At 45.4% G+C, this 23,845-nt stretch overlaps 1 protein-coding gene across 3 annotated transcripts in view; it reads right to left on the bottom strand.

Annotated features, from left to right (window-relative positions):
• GRIN1 (glutamate ionotropic receptor NMDA type subunit 1) overlaps window positions 1–13,146 on the bottom strand; it is an 81,760-nt gene extending 68,614 nt beyond the window's left edge. For all 3 annotated transcript variants that reach the window (XM_061604047.1, XM_061604045.1, XM_061604046.1), the window contains exon 1: window positions 12,889–13,146. In XM_061604047.1, coding sequence (XP_061460031.1) covers window positions 12,889–13,146 — 258 coding nt within the window. The remainder of the gene's footprint in view (window positions 1–12,888) is intronic.
• Window positions 13,147–23,845: the final 10,699 nt, after the last annotated feature.

Genomic DNA, 23,845 nt, shown 5'->3' with positions numbered 1-23,845 from the left:
CATCTAGGACCAGATCACCCACCTTGGCTTGGAGGCTTCCAACATTATTGTATAAACTCTTGTGTACTTGTGTTTAGCCCACAGTGTTTTGGCCTCTCTGATTTGCAGTCATGGCCCTTCCACTCTCACTGTGCAGTTTTATCCTTCTTCTATTTAAATTATCTCTTCTTCCCCACCCTCATCCTGGGGAGAGGGAGAGATTTGTTCCATCCTCCGCTCCTGTCACCTTTCCCTCCACAATCTGTTTAAAAGCTGCTCTGCTAACCTTTTTATTGGACATGTGTACATCTTTAACATGATTTGTACATTTAGTTGTGGGGCCACCCACCAACAGAGGAAGCTGCCTCCTACTCTGTCAAACCTGTGACCCATGGAGGCCAGTATTGCTTCTCAGAAGGGTCTCCACCGGCAGAGAGAGGCCTACCGCATCACTTGAGATCCTATCTAACTGGAGAGGCTGTGGAGGATTGAATCTGGGACTGCTGGCACGCAAAGCAGGTCTCTAGTGACGGAATTTCTCTCTATTGAGAGGCGTAGCAAAGTTGTGTATGCGCTGCGGAACGGAGAGTATTGAGCGAGCTGTGTGTGTGTGTTTCAATCTTTACTAAGATTCTACCTTCCCTGCAAATTAGTCAGACAGAGATTTTAAGCTTTAAAATAAGAAACAACTACTTTATTCTGGAAGTACATGCTTGATAGGAAAGAGTTCTATATCAAGCTTAACTAGCTATGTTGGAGAAGCGAGCACTGGTCCCAGTAGTCGCCCTCATCCTGGTTGAGAGGAGAGACAAAGAGAAGATGTCTGCTCCCCTCTCGAGAGAATGAGAAAGAACTGAGAAAGGTGGGAAGGAACTGAGATTAACATTCCTTTGCTTATCAGCCTAGCAGGAAGGGAAGAGACGGCAGGATCAAAGGGATAGGTATAGCCTCAACCAGCAAGAGGTCTATCTCTCTCTAGCTACCCTCAACCCACCAAGTTGGAATTGAACCTCATACATTCCAACATCTAGCACTATAGATCTATGGATGAGCATATCAAGCCACCTTTTAGTGGGTCAGACTGATGGTCCATCTGGCTGTGTGCCGGCAAATTCTGCAAGTGCTTAAGCCAAGTGAGGCAGGCAAGGGCCATTGCAGCTCAGTGGCAGAGGATCTGCTGTGGATGCAGAAGGTCCCAGGTTTAACCCCCAGCATCTTCAGGTTGGGAGGGGAAAGGAAGACCCCAGCCCAAAACCTTGGAGAGCCGCTGCCAGTCAGTGTAGACCATACTGGGCTAGATGGAGCTGATGGTCTGACTCTATATAAAGCAGTTCCATACATTCCTCTCCTGTGTTTGCCAGCTGAGACTCTTTGAACTTCATTTCTGCATCCAGTGTTGGTGCTGTGCTACTGAGGATAAGGCTCTCAATGGCTATATGCCACCTGCAAATACCATTTGATGGGGAGCAAGTGCTCTGCTCATATCTTGCTTGTAGGCTTCCTTCTGCAGCCTCTAGTCACCCCTGTGGAAAACAGGATGCCTTTCGTCTGATCCAGCAGGGCTGATCTCATGAAAAGGTAATGTCACCCACATCCGTGGAAGATAGACTGATCAGCAGCCACTAGCCATTGCAGTAACAGAACCTCCATGTTCAGAGGCAGTGTACATGGAGTGCCAGTTGCTGGTGCAACAGCAGGTGCATGCTCGTTGTGCTCATGTCCTGCCCTTGGGCTCCCTGGAAGCATCTGGTGGACCCATGTGAGAAACAGGATGCTAGTCTAGACAGGCCTCTGGTGTTATCCAGCCTCAGGGCTCTTATGTTCTTATAAGCAATTGGCCTCTCCAAAAGTGATGGTCTTGCTGCTTAATTGGATGCTACTGTCTCTGGATAATTTCTAGTGCTATATTTTCTGTTTGAGAGGGGAACAGGCAAACAGAACGTGGTGTCCACATTCACAATTACTGTGGTCTGAAGACATGCAATAGTTTGTAAAATAGATGAAAGTGTGGTGCCCCACTCTAAACTAAAATCAAAGAGGTATTTGAAGCACCGCAAAGCCCTGGAAGGCCTGTTCAACCAGACTATGGTCTGCTCCTACTCCTGTCCATCGCAAGGATGACCTCACCTATGAAGTGGGGACGTGGTGCTGACATCCAGCACATTGGGACCTGATCCTGCAATCCATGTCAGGCCATGATGTCTGAGGAGCCAGGTCCCAGTGGGTCCCTATATCTCCAGCATCCTACTAGCCAATCAGCATGAAAGGTGAGTGTGTTAGCCACTGAGAAGAGTCTTCTAACATGCTTCTTTGTCCTTTCCTGCTGATTGCAGCGAATCAGAGTGAAAGGAGGTCTGAGAAGACCCTTCTCAGTAGCTAACACTCTCCTCTTTCATGCTGATTGGCTCCTAGGGACATTTGTTGTTGTGGGTGAAGGCGTTAAAAAGGATCTCATTCTCAACCCCACAGCAAAAAAGAGGGAAGGGGATGTGGCTGGGACTAATATAAGGGGACCCTGCACTTTTGAATTTGCCACTAAAAGAAAAGTGAGTCTGTGTCAGATGTGCTGGGACTCATGGCAGGGGGGCTGAAACTGCTTGCAGAGCAGACGGTGGGTTGGCCAAATAGAGTACAAGGCACCAGCAGCAAGAGAAGCTCTGCTGCAGTCCTGAGAAGCAATTGGAGGAGCATTCTCTGTATAGGTCTTCCTGGACCTCCAACTTGCTCCATCTGCTGAGACCTTTATCTTCTTTGACCTTCAGTCATGACAGCTGACATTCATCCACATTCCAAGTACCGATGCCAGAGAACCACAAAGGCTGGCCATCAAGATGTACTTGAGAGCTTCCTTGGAGCACCTGGCTGGTCAGAAAAGCAGACCAGCAGCTAGAGTGGAACCAAAGGGAACCTTTGTGGCATGCCTATCGTACGTGAGCACTGAGGTGGCCAAGCTTGTGAATGGCACCAAATTGTTTGGGGGGGGGGGGACAGAAACAAAAAGGGATTGTGAGAAGCTATGAAATGTCCTCTTGCCTTACAGTTATACAGGTTTTTTAGATAACAGAGAATAATTATAAAGATGCAGTGTGGCTGACTGACAGTGATGCAAGTGCTCACATGAGTTAGAATGCAAAAGGTTTTCAAAAATCTGCATCCAAATAAAAATAAAAATGTGGTTTTAGCCAATGGAAACTTTGTAGCCATTAAGGGATGTGGACAGGGTGTTCTAAACTGCAGTACAGAGCTTGGAAGTCACATGGTAGAAACAAGAGAAAATTTTACACTCCAGATTAGGATAAAAATATATTGAGTGTCTCCACATTAACCAAACAGGGTTTTAATGTGAACGTTTGTGATAACTTGTTCACAGTAACTATGGTTGGATGATTATATGCCAGAGCCTTTGAGCAGCAGGGTGTTTCTGAACTAGACTGATAAAGTGCTGTGCCAATACAGATTGTCTGGAGCGATGACACAGATGACTTGTGCATTGTGATGTGAGTGCCTTCCACGCTTCACTCCCCCAACCATCTGAGAACAGGAGTCATTCTGGGTCCACCGCGATATCAACTTGTGTATCGGCCAGAGGCCACGCTAAGGGCATGCGCCATCACAGTAGGGGGGACACTCAAAGGGCAGCAGTCCTCCAAGGGGGCTCTCCAGCAGGTCCAGACAGGGAAGCTATCAAAAAGAATAAACTACGTATCTTCCCTCCTTCTACTTTATCTCTTCTCTGTTTTCTATACTTAGTTTTAGAATATAAAGATTACTAGTATTCATTGATCATTATTTAGAAAATTAAGTAATGGTTTTGGATGAAGTGATTCTGTAGGGTATAGAATAAGAATTATGAAGGAGAATTAATTACATTTGCTTGGTGCTTATAATTAATTAAAATAAAAGTGATTGGTAGTAAATTAAAATATGAAATCTCATATGAATTTATTAGTAATGTTGATTATATATGAGGAAAAAATCTATGAATAAATTTATTATTGTTGATTTTTTTTAATGATACTTCATATTGTAACAAAAAGAATGAGAGCACAGTCATTATTCTTCATTCCTTAAATTCTCTTTTTAATCACATTCAGTGAATTCAGTGATTTTACTGAATGTGATTAGGTAAAAGATAAGAAAAGCAGCTGACTATACTGGACTGTATAATAAGGTAAATACCAATGTCATATAAAGTTATGTACAGAGTAGAAAATAAAGGCTAGAAAAAGTGTAATAATAAATAAAAACTTAAGAAAGAAAAGGAATAACAAAGACTAGTTCCATTCCTTTTATAGTAATGGGGAAGAAATCAGATAAAACTAAGCATCTTCAACAAACTCATATAATGAAAGATTTAAAAGTTACCCAAAGCTCCTCCAAATGCACCAATAAAAAGGAAGGAAGGCCATTTAGGACATACAGAGTTGAAACTAGATAATTCTAAAGAACAAGATATTCAAAATAACCAAGAAGAAAGTCTGCCAGAAGAGATTGTAGTGGACAGCACAATGAAAATGTTGACCCAGTGTGTGGCAGCTGTGAAAAAGGCAAATTCCATGCTAGCGATAATTAGGAAAGGTATTGAAAATAAAACAGCCGATATCATAATGCCGTTGTATAAATCTATGGTGCGGCCGCATTTGGAATACTGTGTACAGTTCTGGTCGCCTCATCTCAAAAAGGATATTCTAGAGTTGGAAAAGGTTCAGAAGAGGGCAACCAGAATGATCAAGGGGATGGAGCGACTCCCTTACGATGAAAGGTTGCAGCATTTGGGGCTTTTTAGTTTAGAGAAAAGGCGGGTCAGAGGAGACATGATAGAAGTGTATAAAATTATGCATGGCATTGAGAAAGTGGATAGAGAAAAGTTCTTCTCCCTCTCTCATAATACTAGAACTCGTGGACATTCAAAGAAGCTGAATGTTGGAAGATTCAGGACAGACAAAAGGAAGTACTTCTTTACTCAGCGCATAGTTAAACTATGGAATTTGCTCCCACAAGATGCAGTAATGGCCACCAGCTTGGATGGCTTTAAAAGAAGATTAGACAAATTCATGGAGGACAGGGCTATCAATGGCTACTAGCCGTGATGGCTGTGCTCTGCCACCCTAGTCAGCGGCAGCATGCTTCTGAAAACCAATTGCCGGAAGCCTCAGAAGGGGAGAGTGTTCTTGCACTCGGGTCCTGCTTGCGGGCTTGAGAACAGGATGCTGGACTAGATGGGCCACTGGCCTGATCCAGCAGGCTCTTCTTATGTTCTTATGTTCTTAGATTACGGAAGTATCCTCAGAGGGAGAAGAAAGAAAGAGAGAAAACAATCATGAAGATTCTAATTTGTTTCCATAAGGCAGTTGCTCTTGGAAGAACAAAAAGGACCAAAATACAGCAAATTCTGAAACAACATTAAGCTAAGTTTCTGGAAGATTTAAAAACATAAGATCAGGAATTCAATGAATATTGCCAACAAAGAGATAAGAAACTGGATGACTAACTTGCTAACATCACCAGACAGTTAAATATATTGGAAGAAAAACTAAAATCACAAGATCAGGTAATATAGGACCTGCAGGTAAAGCAAGAACAGTTCCAAGAAACAATTGAGTAAAGAAGTGCTGCATAAAGCAGCCTTGAACAAGATAGATGACAAAATACAGGAACTACAAGAGGAATCATAGAAACACAATTTGAAATTTAGAGGGATTCCCCAAGACAGTGAATGGCAAGATCTGCTGGGATTTATGGCTGATATTGTTGTTAAATTTCTTAATTTAGATACTCCAGCGGCAGCAGGAATTGAAACTGCTGTGCTCATAGGAGCTAGGACAGCTAAAAGATTGTGAGTTCCTTGTAACAAAATTGTTTAAAAGATCCTTGGAAATTCGGAAATCCATCCTCAAGAGATAATACCTTTTTCTCACAGAAATGCCCAAAGAAATTGAGAACATATCTCTTCTTTATATCTCCCAATTTAAAAGCTCAAACAAAATTGGCTTTGATAGAGACAATGGTTTATGCAGACCATGCATAACTAAGAATAGCAAATAATGTTTATGAACTATGAAGAAATAAGAAGGGATATTGAACATCATCTACATCTATTTTTCGAACATAATATAACATTGGAAATTTCTTGGCCAATTATATAGGACACTGTGAAAGCATACCTACAAGGTATTATAATACAAAAAAATCTGAAAATAAAAATGAAAAAGAACTTATTTTGAAGACACAAGCAAAAGAACAACAGCATAAGGATGTTGCAATCTTGGAACAATTAACAACATTAACGACAAGCCTATCAAAATCTTCAGGCAGAAAAACTGGAGCGATATACTAATAACATTAAACAGCAAGCGTTTGAATATGGAAATAAACCTTCTAAACTGCTGTCTAGGCTGTTAAAGGAGAAAAAGAGAAAAACATTAATTCCTTCAATAAAGAATGAAGATAAGATAGCTCAAAATTCACAGGAAATTGCAGAAGTATTATCAAGAATTATATAGTTCATGGAATCCATCAACCATTAAAAATAAAAGATTCCTTTCAAATATATGTCTTCCTAGAGTTTCACTTGAGGGCTTAATTGACTTTGAAGCTCCAATATCAGAAGAGGAAATCAGTGATACAATTAAGAAATCAAAGGGGAAAAAAGCACCAGGCCCTGGGGGATTGACTAGGAAATTTTATCAAATCTTTTTTGAGAAATTAATACCTATATATAGAATAATAAATGATTGTCTGCAACGAAAAGCATTAGCAGCAACCTGAGCAGAAGCCACCATAAAAATCATTCTGAAGTCAGGTAAGGACCCTCTGCCACCTCAATCCTATTGTCCCATTTCCTTAATCAGGACACCAACATCTGGTCCTCTATTCTGGCCAAAAGATTAAATAATATAACCAGCAAATATAACAATCAGGATCAAACTGGGTTTGTTAAGAAGGGAAGATTTCATACCAATGTTAAAAGATTGATAAATTGTATCAAGATCTGCCAGAAACAACAAAACAAGTCAGTTTTCTTCGACCCAGAAAAGAATTGGCACACCCTAAGGATATTGATATGAAATACCACCTGCTGAGAGACATGCATGGAAAAGGTCTTATTGAGATGGAGTATTGCCCAACAGGGAGCAGGATTGCAGCTATACTCACTAAACCACTCCCCATAGACAGCTTGCAAGAGAGAACATGTATGTTTTTGTTCCAGCCCAAAGCCAGGAAGAGGGGAGGAGGAGGAAAAGAGAAAACAATACGTTCAAGGGGGGAGGGAGGGGGAGAGAGAGAGAGAGAGAGAGAGAGAGAGATGGTGTTTCAACTTTTAATGATGTTGTGTATATAAGTGTCATGTATGGTAAGGTGAAACACAAATGAATACACCTAAAAAATGTGTGTGTGGTGTAACCAACAGCCGAGGTTAGGTCAGGAATTCCCATGTTTAAGTTTCCCCCTAAAAGTCATAAGTTCTGCCCAAATGCAATTAGTATGACAGCCATGAAAGAAAACTCAGCAAAGGAGGTTCCTTACCTTGCAGCAGAACAATGATGATAATGATGATAAGAAAAACCCTATCTGAATGGGCTAAAACTCCTCTCTTTTGCCAACATTCTAGGTATGTGTGGAATGAGGAGGGGGTGATACCAGGAGATAGGAGAAGGGAGTGAGAAAACATCTTCCTACCTTCTAGATTCTATTTTTTTTACAATAATTTTTATTCAATTTTTCATAAAACATACAAAACAAAATCATAAAACATTCAAAGACAAAAAACAAAACAAAACAAAAATGATTAAACAAAAAAATAAAATGTTGACTTCCCATTTGTCGCAGATCAAATCAGTTGTAGGTCTACAATATATAACAATCCTGTCTCTTAAATTATATTATAAAATCACTTTCCTCCAGTAGTTATCTTAATTAATCATCAAATCTCGTAAACATTACTTTATTCTTTCCACAAAAAGTCAAAGAGAGGTTTCAATTCTTTAAGAAATATATCTATCAATTTTTCTCCAAATAAACATGTCGATTAATCCATCTCGTTAATAATAATAATAATCTTATTGTCATAACCATAGTCCAAATAAACATTTCGATTAATCCATCTCATCAAAATCTGTTAGGTCCAATAATTTCAATAGCCATTATTCCATTATCCATATTAATTCCATCTTCCATCTTCAATAGTCCTGTTAAGTCCAGTAATTTCAGTGTCCAATCTTCCATTATCAGTATTCCATAATAATCTTGCTGTCATAGCCATAGTCATATAATAAGAGTCTGATGGGAATTTCCTCTATCCCAAATATTTTCTTGCCATCAATTCTGAATAAGTTGCTGAAATATTGTTGTAAAGTCATATCTGTGTTCTTCTTTTTTACAAAATGCACTGGCTCATCTCTTGAGAGTTTTTCCATTGTCACATGGCTGCAGTTAATTCCATAGATTTTCTCTATATCAAGCTCCATCACGTCATTCCAGTCCAGAAGATTATCCAAGCCATTGATAACTTTATCTCTAATATCTTCATTAATTTGTTCAGAGATAACGTTAAATTCCAAACAGTAGATTTTATTTCTAATATCCATAAACTCCAGATCTTTTTCCAATTCCACATTTGTTCCAATCTCCAGGGCTTGTATCTTCCCTTTATTTTTTCTTTTCTCATCTCTGATCTCATTCTCCTCTCTCACAGGATCCCCTATTTCTTTAAGCTCCTGCGTCATTTTGCTCAGTTCAATTTTCAGCTCCTTACTGCCCTGTCGCAGGGTTTGTTTCGTTATCTCAATCTCATCCATTATTTTCTGAAACATAATTACTTCCAGATTCTCAGCCACTTTCTTGATTGCCATTTTTAAAACCACGAAAACAAAACAAAATAAAAATAAAGAAGAACCACTTCTTATTTCAGCAACAATTGGGTTAATATTCCAGGCTTGATGACATCACAGTATAAACAGAGCAGCCTGCCTTATCTCTCTAAGTTCAAGAACACAAAACAAATTTAGTTCCCAGCATCAAAACAGTTAGTGGCGTCGTGAAGAAGCAGATTCGTCAAAATAAAATAGACCAAAAAGAGAATAGTCCCAGACAATATAATGTTCCTCGGAATAGAAATCCCTCTTCTGTTTATATCTTTAGAATGCACTTCCAGGACAGCTTTTTGCAATAGAAACAGAGATAAGCTGTTAATTTCGTGAATAACAGAGAAGAGTTATAGCTCACCCAGAAGTTCTTTAAAGCTGATTCATTTGACAAATCTCTTTTTGCTGCAACAATTTAAACCAAGTAAAAAAAAGAATAGAAAGAAGGGTGCTTGCCTGTTAGTCCGTTTTCTCTTTGGAGAAAAGATAAACGTATCGCATTAATCAGATAGAGCTTGTTCGGAAGTCCGTCCGGCATTGCTGGCTGGACCTTTTCTCATAAATTAATGAAATCCAGTCCTCCCAACAAAAACAGGCTTTTGAGGTTGATCTCTACGTTTCTCCCTGCCCGGAAGAAATTTCATCAGTCAAAAAAAAAATGTTCTGACTGATTTATATCTGAATAAGCTTCTTTTGAGGCGGGAGCCCATCTCAAAAGCAGGCACAAGCGAAGTCACCCTTCCCGGAAGTCCTACCTTCTAGATTCTAGAAGGTGGCAGAGTTCACAAGATTACAAATTCCTATGCAAAATGAGTGCCCGGCCTGCTTATAGAGCGTGAATTCCTTCATTTAGGAAAAAAGAGGCTTTGTCTTAACCTAGCAACAAAAAAAGCACCCAGAGATAAAGGGGGGGGAGTCTATGCACACAGCAGTTTTCAAAAAGTTTGTGTTTTTCTTTATTGCTATAGGGTTTTTCTGAGTCAGTTATGCAGGCCCAATGAGTGTCAATTACAAGCAAACCTTTATTAGTTCTTAATTCAAAAAGCCAAATCAAGTTGTGGAGAGTAAGAATTCTGTAATTGCAGAAGAGACAATGAATCCTGATGATAGCATCCCATCTACATCATCAAGCAGAGTGGTAGCAGCAGGAGATAAATGTGTGGACACTGAATTCAGTCATTCAAGCAATATCTCTTGACAGTGAGAAAGGACAGTCAAATAGTGACAGTGGCAGAGAAGCAGAAAGCAGGATTCCAGCCTGGCCAGATTATTCTATAATCTAAGAAGGTTGTATAATATTAGGAGGGGGCGTGGCTGTGACTATCATCCAGGTGACCCTGGACACCTGAATTTGCTACTACACTACTGTAGGAAATAAATGAAATACATGGAGAATATTGGAGCTCTGCATACGTAGAAGAGAATTTAAGGGAGCAAATGCCCTCCAGCTATAGCCACTGTGCCTGAGATACAACTGTGGTGGCACAGTGCCCACATCTGCCCAAGAACATGTAGTTAAAAACAAAGTGATGTGACATCATTTGTTAGCATGTCAACCAAACTTCAGCCAATTAAGCAGAGTCAAGAAAAAGTGTGTCAGAAAAGCTAACACAATGACATCAGAGAGCTTTCATTATTATTAATGATGTGCTTCAACCCCAACAGGACAGAGGTGTAGGTGAGTAGCTCATGTGTCCAAGAAATTGGCTAAATGTCTGCAATTGCTGTTGTTGTTATCATCATTAAATTAGTTTATATTCTACTCGTCTTCCTAAAGGAACCCAAGGTGGCAAACACATCATTAAAATGGCATTAAAAACAGTTTTAAAACAATCACATTATTTCAGCCAATGATTTCAGGGTTGCCAGAAACAGTATATTCAGCCTAGATAAACAGGAACACGTTTACATTCCTCCTGAGGAAGGCAAACACACTTCATCGGGAAGGGCATTCCACAAATGGAGGGCCACCACTGAAAAGGCTGTCACAGGTCAATGCCAACTGGACAGCCCCCAGTGGCAGGACCACCAGCAAGGCCTCCCCTGATGACTGTAGGAAGCGATACAGTTGACACTGAGGGAGCCGCTCCTTTAGGTACTTGACTCCAAAGCTAACACCGTGAATTGGGCTTGGTAGCTCACTGGCAACCAGCTCACTGGAAGTGACGCATGGCCTCATCTGGCTTCCGCACTTACCAGCCTAGCAGCCGCATTCCACACTAACTGCAGCCTCCAGTCTGTCTTCAAAGGCAGCCCCACATAGACTGCATTACAGTAGTCCAGGCAGGAAGTCACCTGAGCATGGACAACCGAGGCCAGGCTGTCCAGGAACAGCCACAGCTCAGCAGAAGCACCCCTAGCCACCAAAGCCACCTGGGATTCTAGTGACAAGTTGGAATCCAGGAGTGCTCCCAGACTAGGATCCAGTTCCCCTCCCAAAACAGGCCATACACCAAATTCCCAGACCCGGAAACCACCCACCGAGGACTTCTACCTTATCAGGATTCAGCCTATTGGCCCCCATCCCGCCCATCACTGCCTCCGGACACCTGTCCCAACACCTTCACAGCCTCTGCTGGTTCAGGTGGGACGGACACACAGAGCTGCTTGTCATCACTGAGGACACCTTGCTCCAAACCCATGGATGGCAGCTCCCACCGGTGTCACATGGATGCTAAACAGCACGGGAGACAGCATGGACCCTCGTGGGAGCCACAGCCCAAACGGCATGGAGCCGAGCAACCCTGCAGGTAGGAGCGGGACAGCTGCAATGGGCTACCTCCAGCGCCCGCCCCCTTGAGCCCTTTCTCCATAGCCCCCCACCCCACCCCAACTATGACCCCCCTCCCGCTGTGGTGCTGGGGACCCCGTGTGCTCGCGCGCGCGCCTGTGTGTGAGGGAGTGCGCGGGGTGGGTGCGCTGTCGGGCACTCTTGTGGCTAAGGCCACGACGGCCAGGAGACCAGGACAGGGAAACGCTCCGGTGGGAATCCCCCCCCCGCGCCGCTCTTTCTCCGCCGCCGGCCTCCCAGGCTAGCGAGCACAGCCCCCGGCTTGGGCCTGCGGGCGGGGCGCGCCGGCCAGGCACGGATGGCGCACGAAGTCTGGGCGCTGCTCGGCGTGGCTGCGCGCTCCTCGTCCGCACCTCCGCCGCTGCTCCCCCAGGCGCGTTCACAAAGCCCGCGCGCCCCCGCCATGTCGCATTCTTGAATCCGAAGTAGCTGCCCCGGGTGCGCCGCCTCACCGCTTACAATGCGCGGTGCGGTGCGGTGGGGGAGGGTACACATTCCTGCCTGCGGGCACCCGCGGATCCTGCGCAGCACCTTCGCACTTGCTTCCAATGCGGGCACAAGCCCCTCACGACTAGCAGCGCGCCCTGGGCCGCCCGCGGGGGGCAGGGGCAGGGGCAGGGGCAGCAGTGAGGGCAGGCGGCTAAGACGCGCTTCTGGGTCACCTGCTGCCCCCTTCCAGGCCCCCTCCCCGCATCAAAGCATTGACTGAGAAGACGTGGAGGGGGTTCATGGGGCGGGGGATGCCGGTGCCTGTGAGGCTGCCTGCGGAGGGAGGGAGGAAGGGGGGCAAAGGCAGGCGGAGAGCTGGGCTGGGGGACTCTAGGGCTGCTCGGGGCAGGCAGGCGCTGGGGCTGGTGACCCCAGGACCCAGCCCGGCCATTTTGCTAAGGGGGGCGAAGGAGAAGCGCAGGCGGTGGCCCCCAGCGGGGGAGCTAAGGAAGAAGGGAGGGGGAGGGAGAGCTCGGTCGGAGAGAGCGTGAAGGGCTGTCCGGGAGAGAGGGCAATTCAGATGAAGGTGGCGGTGGAGGAAGGGCCCGGGCAGGAGGTGGACTCGGGCTGGGGCGAAGAGGGCGGGAGGCTGAGGTCCGCCGGTACCGGGGAGGCTTCCCGAGGGGCGGGGGCAGGAGATCAAGGCGGACGGATGCGGCCCTGAGCGAGCGGGCAGAGGCTGTGGGCAGGGGCGGGGGCGCGGGGGCAGGTCCAGGCGGCTTCCAGCCCGCGCGCCCTCCCGGCGCTCGAGCGAGGCTCTCGTACCTGGCTGGAGATGAGGTCCTCGCAGACGGAGAGGGCCATCTGGATGGCATTGGGCTTGTGCGTGACGGAGGTGGCGTTGAGCTGGATCTTCCAGGTGCCGTGCCGCTTGTTGGCCTGGGCGATGGCCTCGCGGAAGACCTGCTCGTGCTTCTTGGTGCTCAGCACCGCGCCGATGTTGACGATCTTGGGCTCGCAGCCGGCGCGGGCGAAGGAGAAGGATACCAGCACGGCGAGCAGCAGCAGCCGCATGGCGCTCATGAGACGCGGCGCCGGGCTGTTCGCCGTCCCGCCGACCGTCCTCCGCTCAGCCGCCCATCGCCCGCCGACGCCGCGCTGTCCCTGGTGCTGAAATCCCGCCGCCTGCAAGACAGAGGAGAGATGGCGAGCGAGCGGGGAGAGAGGGAGGGAGGGAGCGCGCGAGCGAGCGCGCCGCCGGCCAGCCACCCAGCCCGCCAATGCGGCAGCGCTTCGTCTTGGGGCGGGGGCGGCGGAGCTGGGTGGGCTGGGGGGTGGGCGAGGGAGGGCCGGCTGAAGCCCTCCCGCGCAAGAGAGAGGCCCCCGCTTCTCCAACCACGAGCTGCTGGAATGCGTGTCCCCCCCACCACACAGCTAGGAGGGAAGGAGAGGGGAGGGGACAAGAAGGAGAAAGAGAGCGAGCGGCTCTCCCGCTTGCGGAAAGAAGCCCCCCCGCCGCCACCCCTGAAGGCAGCCCTCTCCCCCCCCAGCGGGAAAGACCCGGGGCTACCTCCCCCCGCTCTCGGGCCAATTTCCCCTCCGATGAGGCTCCCCCTAGTTCTCTGCCTTCTCCGGCTAGCCCACCCAGCAGCGTCGCTGGCAGGTGGGGGGGGCGGCGGGCGAGGAGGAGATTCTGCAGTGATGTTGGAAGGGGGGGTCCGGCTCAAAGGATGGAGAGGGAGGGGAGGAGGGAAGGAGAGGGAGGGAGAGGAGGGAGAGGGGCGGGGGGGAGTGAGCCAGGAAAGGCAAGGGAGACGGATAGGGAGGAGAGGTGAGTGGACGGCCTGGCACAGAGAGGGGCCCCGCAGGTCAGAGAGATTGTCCCAGAAAGCGGGGGGGGGGGCGGAAGAGGAGCGATGTCCCGGGGGCAGCACAGGGGAGAGAGAAGTCAGAAGGGGTGAGTTCACGGACCAAGCACATAGATGTGAAGCACCATCCTCGGGCTGTCCTCCGGCTGTCCAGGAGAGAGGAGACTCCCTTTGTCTCTGCTCTGTCTCCGAGCATGGGGCTGACTCCTACACCTGGGAGTTATGCCTCCAACTTAGCTAGTTAGTTAGAACTAGGTATGCTTTTTCTATCTGCTATGTATTTCTCTAAATAAAGTAGCTTTTCTTATTTTACTAAGTCTCCAGTCTCAGTGATGCTGATGCAGGGTAAAAGCCTGCTTTCTTAGGCAAACGCACACACATGCACCTTATGAGGAGTCTGAGCCAGAACAGGCATCAGAGCCAGAAGGGGCAGCCGCAGCGCCAGCACCCAGATGCTCTGAACGCACCAACAGAGGTGTACCACCAAAGAGACTTGCTTACCTCATGAGATATGAACTTCCAGAGCCAGAGACCTGGAAAGAGATTGAAGACTTACTCAAAGCGGAAGCTGAGAGGTGGAGGCAGGCAGCCAAAGAAGAGCTGGAAGCTCTACACAAGAATCAAACTGGGACACTGACCAAGCTTCCTCAAGGAAGGAAAGCTGTAGGCTGCAAGTGTCAGACGAGATCGGGCATGTTCAGGGTAGTATGGCTGTAGGCTGCAAGTGGGTATTTACTAAAAAGCCAGATGCTGAAGGAAAAGTTGAGAGATACAAGACAAGCCATCGGAAAACTTCTGTATATCAGCACTGTTACCAGGCCAGATGTGGCGGTAAAAATGGGATACCTGTGCTGGGAAATCCAGCTCACCAACCAAGAGAGCTGGGCACGTAAGAAACAAGAGACTGTAGCACTCTCTTCCACAGAAGCAGAGTATGTGTCAGCTTCTGAAGCAAGCAGACAGCTGACATGGCTAGTTGAAGATTTTGGCATCTCTATACCTGGGCCTGTTGCGATGCATGAGGACAAACAAGGATGCATCAGACTCATGGACTCAGAAGGGGTGAGTTCACTCACCAAGCACATAGACGTAAAGCACCATTTCATTAGAGATACCTACCGCAGAGGACTACTCAAGATGGAGTATTGTCCAACAGAAGACATGACTGCAGATGCTCTCACAAAGGCGTTGGGCAAAGTCAGACACTGCAAGCTTGCAAGACAAGATGAACCTCGTGGCTGAACCAAACACTTGTTGAAGGGGTGTTGGAAGTGGGGCAGAGCTGCTTGTGTTCCAGAAGGGAGATAGAGTGAGGGTCCTCCAAATGGATAGGCTTGTTTACCTTTACCTGACTGACTTCCTTCCATTGTTAGACTGATACATCTTAAGGGAAGCTTATCTGCCCCTCCTCCTTCTGCCCTTTCCTTCATCTCTTCTTTGACTGTCCGAGAGAGAGGAGACATGCCAAGGAGCAGGTGTGGATATGTGTGGAGTGCTCAAGCACTCTAAAGTGGCATGTGGACAAGTTGCTCAAGCCAAGGAGCAAGGTCTGGAGTTGGGCCTTGATAGAGCCTGACAGAGAGAGGTTGGCCCTTGGGGTTCAGGGAGACAGTTTCTCGGTCTACATTAGGGGTGGGCGAGAATTTCGATTCACATTCAAATTCAGATTTCAAGTTGAATCCATCAAATTTGCGTTTTCTGAAACAATATGAGAACCAAACACAGCCATCCTTCAAAATTCACATTTATTAGAGTGTGGTGATGCACCCCCCCTAACCAATATTTACCAAAATGCATATATTAGGGGAATGTGTGCATAAAAATGAATATATGAGTGAAAATAACATGCAAAACTGCTTGCAAAAATGTGTACCTTTGTCAAAGCTGTCTACAAAAAATGTGTTTATTAGGACAAACTCACACTAAAATGGTGGCGAATTTTCATGATGCTTTTTAAAAAAAAAAACGCAGGTTGCTGCAGAAATGAAAATAACTGAATTTAAGAGTGGAAAAATGAGAAGCGAAGAGAACGGAAACTGACGGCCTTCCCATCCACAGTCTACATGGTGCCCTGGAAGCACAGAACATAGTCCAGGGCACACGCATGCACACAAACCCCTACCTACCTACCTGCAGGCTGACTTCTTCCAGTGCAAGATGAGGAGGACACTCCCAGATCTGCAATGCCCTTGCATTCTCTGCTGGTGGAAGGAGCACCTGCCAATTTGGAAGCGGGGGGGGGAGCTTTGCTGGAGGAAAGGCCTCTGAGGCATCCTCCCATTTTGCACTAGGAGGAGCAGAATCACAGAATCATAGAATAGTAGAGTTGGAAGGGGCCTATAATGCAGGAATCCAAATCAAAGCATTCCCAACAGATGGCTGTCCAGCTGCCTCTTGAATGCCTCCAGTGTCGGAGAGCCCACTACCTCTCTAGGTAATTGATTCCATTATCGTATGGCTCTAACAATTGGGAAGTTTTTCCTGATGTCCAGTTGAGATCTGGCCTCCTGCAACTTGAGCCCATTATTCCATGTCTGCACTCTGGGACGATCAAGAAGAGATCCCCACCCTGTGTGTGACAACCTTTCATGTACTTGAAGAGTGCTAGCATATCTCTCCTCAGTCTTCTCTTCTCCAGACTAAACATGCCCAGTTCTTTCAGTCTCTCCTCATAGGGCTTTGTTTCCAGTCCCCTGATCATCCTTGTTGCCCTCCTCTGAACCTGCTCCAGTTTGTCTGCATCCTTCTTGAAGTGCAGAGACCAGAACTGGATGCAGTACTCAAGATTAGGCCTAACCAGTGCTGAATAGAGGGGAACTAGTACTTCACACGATTTGGAAACTATACTTCTGTTAATGCAGCCTAATATAGTTGGAATGTATGAGGTTCAACTCACAACTTGTGGGTTGAGGCTGCATGGGGTTAAAAAGGGTAGCTAGAGAGGAAACCTCTTGGTTGCTAGGCTGTACCTGTCCTTTGATCTCCTGCTGTCCCTTCCTGCTAGACTGATATACAAAGGATGTTGATCCCAGTTCCTTCCCTCCTTCCAGTCTTCTTTCTCTCGAGGGGGGAGCAGATATCTTTCCTTTGTCTCTCCCTCTCCTCCAGCATGAGGGCGAGTACTGGGCTCAGTGCTCGTTGCTCCAACTTAGCTAGTTAGCTAGATATAGGACTCTTTCCTATCAAGCATATACTTCCAGTATAAAGTAGTGATTTCTTATTTTAAAGCTTAAAGTCTCTGTCTGACTAATTTGCAGGGAAGGTAGAATCTTAGCAAAGATTCAAACACACACACATAAGCTCGCTTAATACTCTCTGTTCCGCAGCGCAACTCTGCAGGGACCTACAGGACATTGGGCCCAGCGTCCAATAAATATAGCATTTGCCTTTTTTGCAGCCACATCACACTGTTGGCTCATATTCAGCTGTGATCAACGACAATTCCAAGATCCTTCTCACATATCGTATTGCTGAGCCAAGTATCCCCCATCTTATAACTCTGCAGTTGGTTTATTTTTCCTAGGTGTAGAACTTTGCTTTTATCCCTGTTGAATTTTATTCTATTGTTTTCAGCCCAATTCTCCAGCCTATCAAGGTCCCTTTGAATTTTGTTTCTGTCTTCCATGGTATTAGCTGTGCCCCCCCCCAATTTTGTATCATCTGCAAATTTGATAAGCAAAATTTGATATGGCTACTGCTGTCCCTGTTTTGCAGTCTAGGTGAGATGTTGGCTCAAATCAGAAGGACCAACCTGAGCAAATCCATCACGTAATCAAGTTGTCCATCTCTGCGAGCAACAAGATACAGCAGTCTGAGGAAGGATGAAGAGTAACATGGATGGCAGGGAGAACTGTTTTAGCTCTGAATAAAGCTTGGAGATGTGGGCAAGGGGGGGCATATCCTGAACCGCACATGAACAATGCGGGTCTCATATCTTGCAGACATTGCCATCCCTGTCCAGGGTTAGCGATGATGAAGCGCGATGTCCTCGCTGCTGCATTTGACTGGGCTCCTTTGCAGGGCCTTGGGCCTTCTGGGCTGTTACTGACTGCAGAATCCCCTTCATTCTGCCACTGAATCCCCTCGGAGGTGTTTTTGATTCCTCCACCCTTATTTTCATTTTTTTTCCTTCTGGAAGCACGTTTAAAGAATTTGGGGCACTGAACTGTTGCCATAGCAACAAGCACTTTTTACAGGCGCCAGCAGGACAAATTTGCATTGATGGATTTGGGGGCAGGGACAGAAATAATCTCCTTCGTTTCTTTTGTTTCAAACAACCAAACAACGGGGGTGGCATCAGCTCTGTCAAAATTGGGGAGGTGTACAGAGAAAAGATATTTATAGAGGTCCACCCATCAGCCACTTAGCTGCTTGCCAGTGCTTCATGTGCAAAACCTTTTGATGTGCTTCTGGTGGTGAACACTCTGGAATGTCCAGGTGGAAGGATTGCTTCTCCCAAGCAGAGGAATAAAGAGGTAGGCCAGGCCACAGAGGTGGAACGAAGGGCCCCACCCTGCATTTCCTCACCAAATGTGAATGTCAGCACTTCAATATGCCACACTACTGTACTTTACTGTAGGGCCTCAACCTGATTTTGGTGACAGTGCCGTCAAATGCCTTCAGATGCTAAACACCGCCATTCTTCCTAATTGGGTAGCTCACAGCCCATCTGTTGGGGCCACAACCTCAGCCGCAAACCTGACCCCTTTCAGCACTAGTTAGCAGCAGGCGAAGGCAGCTTCAGGAGAGTGGGAAAACAAGGGTCCCTTTCTCTTTCCCCAGTCCTGAAATCCCATCATTTCCATGCACCCAGGCAGCACTGCCCAGTTCCTCCTCTTTGACAACTCGAGCACCGAACAGAAATACTCTTGCTAAGGGGTAAGCTATCAAAGAGGCCTTGGTGCACCCCTCACACAGCGCCCACAGAGCCTTTCTTTGAAAGTCCGCTGCCACACTCCATCTTTGTTGGAAGTGGGGCAAGGGCAACTCCTGTTTTGTTCTTTTGTTTAAGCACCAGAGGGAAGATAGGACTAGGGTCCTCCAGATGGATAGGCTTTGTTTACCTTTTACCTGTGATGCTCTGACTGACTTCCTTCTGTCACTAGACTGTGACGCCTTTAGGGAAGCTTATCTGCCCCTCCTCCTTCTGCCCTTTCCACTCCTTTGTTCTCCGGCTGTCCAGGAGAGAGGAGACTCCCTTTGTCTCTGCTCTCTCTCCGAGCATGGGGCTGACTCCTACACCTGGGAGTTATGCCTCCAACTTAGCTAGTTAGTTAGAACTAGGTTTGCCTTTTCTATCTACGATGTATAAAGTAGCTTTTCTTATTTTACTAAGTCTCCAATCTCAGTGATGCTGATGCAGGGTAAAAGCCTGCTTTCTTAGGCAAATACACGCATACACTGGCACACTCGCATTTCAACATCTGCTGTTACTCTCTGCTGCTGTGGTGCTGCTTTTAAATGAAATTAAGCAACACAACTACACACAGCACAACAAGGGTTATGGGCCCAGCAAATTAAGCTGAATGCAAGTTGTAGCTGAAGCTAAAGGTGCTTGCCTGTAATTTACAAGGAGACTTTAAGTTAGAAAGAAAAGCAGAACAGAGATAGAAAAGATGACTGAAGTAACTTTGCTGGAGAGACGTGTTCCAAGGCTTGAAAAGGGTAACTTGATCTGTGGGATTTAATATTCAGAGCCCTGCTTGGCAGCGAGGGTCTGGAAGAAATCCTGATTGAGAGAGAGCCCTCGGCTGAGGATGAAGATGCAACAGCTTCATGGATACGTAAGCATGCTAAAGTAAAAGCTCTGCTTATATCTGCTCTATCAGACCAAGCACTGAATCTGTGCACAGGCTGCAACAGTGTTAGACAGATGTATGAAAAGTTGCAAGAAGTCTATAATGAGAAAACAAAGAGCCACGTCTTATTTCTGTACAAAAAGTTGTTTTCTCTGAAAGAAACGAATGAAAGGGGCAGTCAAAGTAAACACTTAAGAGTATTTTACAAGCCTTCTTGCTAGACTGGAAAGATGTGGAAAATGTTTAGAAGAGGATTACTCTTAATGAGGATCATAAATTAATCTGCTGTGTACTGGAAAATTCTGAACAAAGTTTAAGTCAGCTTATATCTTACTTGAAAGATCAAGATTTTAAAGAAAGGTGGGAACTGGAGGCTGTGTCAGAACAACAGGAAGCAAACCTTGCTAGAGGCAGACAAGAAAGGGACAAAAGAATGAGTCACCTCAATCCACAAAGGAGAGGAGACAGGCGGGATCTGTGTTTCAAATGTGGCTCTCAAAACCATTTTCAAATAAATTGCAATAGGGGGCAGACAAGAGAAAGGCCTGACTTCAAACAGAGGCCGGCTGAGGTGAGAGAGGCCCCCAGGCAAACTGACTTTAAGTTTAAACAAAGACAAAGGATGTATTCACCAGAGGATTTTAGCTATGTGTCTTATCCAAGCAAGAGTGACTGTAAAAGCAGGTTTTTAATTGACTCAGGATCCACATCACATGTGATAAATGATAAGAAACTGTTTAAAATTTTTGAAAATCACAGGCAAAAGATACTGACAGCGTTTGGTGAGGAAATTTTCTCTGAAGGAAAAGGGACAGTGGAATTATTGTGTAAAGTGGGACATGAGAAAAGAAAGATAGAATTGAGGGACTCTCTTTATGTTCCAGACTTTAAGGACAATCTAATCAGTGTCACCAGAATATTAAAATTTGGAGGCGAATTACATATTAGTGGAGAATTTTGTCATGTTCAAAGTAAAGGAGTAATAAGTTGCATTGCAAAAGTGAAAGATGGACTTTTAATTATTGATTTCTTGGAAACTATGCAAGCCAATGTGGTCAAGGAAACCAATGATTCTCAATGCCTTCATACCTGGCATAGAAGGATGGGTCATGCTAGCTTAACAAGAGTTGCTGCTCTTGAAAAAGATAATTTAGCAAGAGGCTTCAAAGTGAGACAGTGCAATTGTACACAGACTTGCGACTGCTGTATTAAAACTAAAAGTGTGAGACCAAAATTTCCTAAGAAAAGTGAGAGGAAAACCAAAAAGCCTATAGAGCCACACAGATCTATGTGGGCCAATGAGAATGCCCTCCCAAGGTGGAAATTTACACACGCTGACTTTTATAGATGACTACTTCAGGTATACTATATATTATAATACCTTCTGTGGTGGAAGAATAACTCAGCTTCTTCTTCCATTTCACTGTCATCTGTTTGGTGTGGCGCCCCTTCTGGTCGGTGTGCGCACTTTCCTTCATTAAAGTGGACAGCTCTGTACACTCCAACTTCGCCAGCTTTGGGATCTATTCCTCTATCTCCCTTCTGCGTTGAATATTACTTCCCTGGCAGTGTTGTCAAGTTTTGACCTCTTTTGTTTCGGAATGTGCACAAAGACCTTACTCGAAGGTGAGACATGCTTGGTGTCCTATCATGCCACAGTTCAAATGGCGTTTTGTTGGTTGCAGATGCAGGAAATCGGTTCTGCAGGTAGGCGGCAGTAACCGCAGCTTCTCCCCAGTACTCCTTTGGTAACTGCGCATCTTCCAACAAGGAATTAATCATTTGTCCAAGAGTCCAGTTCATGTGTGCTGCAACCCCATTTTGCTCTGGGTTGGACACAACTATAGTCTGGTGCTCTATGCCTTCCTCATGGAGAAAGTCTTGCATAGCCCTGGACACATATTCCCCTGCATTGTCAGATCTTATGATCTGTGGCATTCTGCCAAATTTGTTGGACACGATCCTAACATAGTCCTTCAGTTTTTGAAGTACTTGATTTTTCTCCTTTATTAAATACATTATAGTATATCTGGAGTAGTCATCTATAAAAGTCAGTGTGTATAAATTTCCACCTTGGGAGGGCATTCTCATTGGCCCACAAAGATCAGTGTGAATTAATTATAGAGGCTTTTTGGTTTTCTTCTTACTTTTCTTAGGAAATTTTGGGTTTACACTCTTTGAATTCATACAGCACTTGCATCTTTCCGTTCATTTGCATTGTCCCACTTTAATGCCTCTAGCCAAATTCTCTTTCTCTAGAGCACTTACTTTGGCTAAGCTGGCATGTCCATTCTTCTATGCCAAATATGCAAACATCCAGAATCACAGCTTTCTTTGGCTATATTTGCATGCATTGTTTCAAGATATTCTAAATGCAAAAGTCCATTTTTCAATTTTGCAGTGCAACATATTTCTCCTTCATCTAGAATGTGGCAAAATTCTCCACTCATATAAAGTTCACCTCCCAGTTCCATTTTTCTAGTAGCACTTATTAAGTTATGTTTGAAATCTGGAACATATAGGCAGTTTTTAAGTTCAAGCTGTCTTTCACCTTCTGGAGTTTTGCAGAGCAGCTTCACTGTGCTTATTCCCTGAGAGAGGAAAGGGTCCCCAGAGGCAGTTAATGTTATGTAAATTTGTACAGATATTAGCAGAGATCATCAATGGTCCGAGATGCATGTGTGCCAGTGTGTGCATTTACCTAAGTAGCAGGCTTTTGCCATGCATTGAGATCACTGAGAGTTAAGACTTAGTAAAATAAGAAAAAGCTACTTCATTTATAGAGATACATAGTAGAAAGGAAAGGCATACAGTAGGGCCCCGCTTTACAGCGTTCCGCTTTAAGGTGTTCCGCTGATACGGCGGCTTTCATTTTCCATTTTAAAGGTTTTTTTCCCCTTTTGCGCCGTTTTGAGCCATTTTCGCTCGACGTGGCCCATTAAAGTCAATGGGGTTCCGCTTTACGGTGTTTTCCGCTTTACGGCGGGGGTCCGGAATGGAACCCGCTGTATAAGCGGGGCCCTATTGTACCTAGTTATATCTAAGTTGAAGGTGCAATGCCCACGTTTGTCTCCAGAGGCAGTTGACACAATCTGCATATGGTTCTTAAAATGTTTAAACAAACTTTTATCTTTTATAAGGTGGGTTGTATAGCCTGAATCAATTAAAAATCTGTTTTTATAATAATCTTTCCTTTCCTCAGATACATGGTAACTAGAAGCCTTTGTTTTTGCCTTTTCAGTCTGTTTTTGTTTAAAGTAGGCTTTGCTCCTGTCTGACACCTATCTTGGAGATTTGCACTTAAAACAGAGCTTTCTTCTGTGTTCTGTGCCCTCCTGTGGTTTCAGGCGATGACTCATCCATCTACTTTGCCTTTTTGCTGTTGTCCCTGCCCACAGTAAGAGCCGCCTTCTTAGACAGAGTTTGTTCCTGCCTCTCTTTAAAATTCTGGTCCTTCAAATATGATGCAATCTGATTCAAATTCTGGTCTGTCTGTTCTAGCACACAAGCAGTTTATTTATTTATTTATTGTGCTTTTAGACCGCCCTTTAGCAACAAGCTCTCAGGGCGGTGTACAACAGAATAAAACCACATTAAAATACAGGTGAGAGTGGATACAATACAACTATAAAAACATTTTAAAAACAAAATTAAGACTAAAATTAAAATAAAATTGCAATTACAGTAGATTTAAAATTAAAATTAAATTAAAATTAAAATGCCTGGGCAAAGAGGTAGGTCTTTACCTGGCGCCGAAAAGATAACAAAGAAGGCGCCAGACATATCTCGTCAGGGAGGGCGTTCCATAATTCGGGGGCCACCACTGAGAAGGCCCTGGATCTAATTGCTCTCCGGGCCTCCCTATGAGTTGGGACCTGGAGAAGGGCCTTCGACGTCGAGCGTAGCGAGCGGGTAGGTACATAGCGGGAGAGGCGTTCCACCAGGTATTGCAGTCCGATGCCGTTAAGGGCTTTATAGGTAAGAACCAACACTTTGAATCTGGCCCGGAAACATATTGGTAGCCAGTGCAGTTGGGCCAGGACAGGTGTTATATGGTCAGATTTTTTAGTCCAAGTAAGAACTCTGGCCGTAGCATTCTGCACCAGCTGAAGTTTC

This window comes from Rhineura floridana, chromosome 20 (genome assembly GCF_030035675.1).
Source record: "Rhineura floridana isolate rRhiFlo1 chromosome 20, rRhiFlo1.hap2, whole genome shotgun sequence".
Taxonomy (NCBI): Eukaryota; Metazoa; Chordata; class Lepidosauria; order Squamata; family Rhineuridae; genus Rhineura; species Rhineura floridana.
This window is presented reverse-complemented; position numbering and strand designations above follow the sequence as displayed.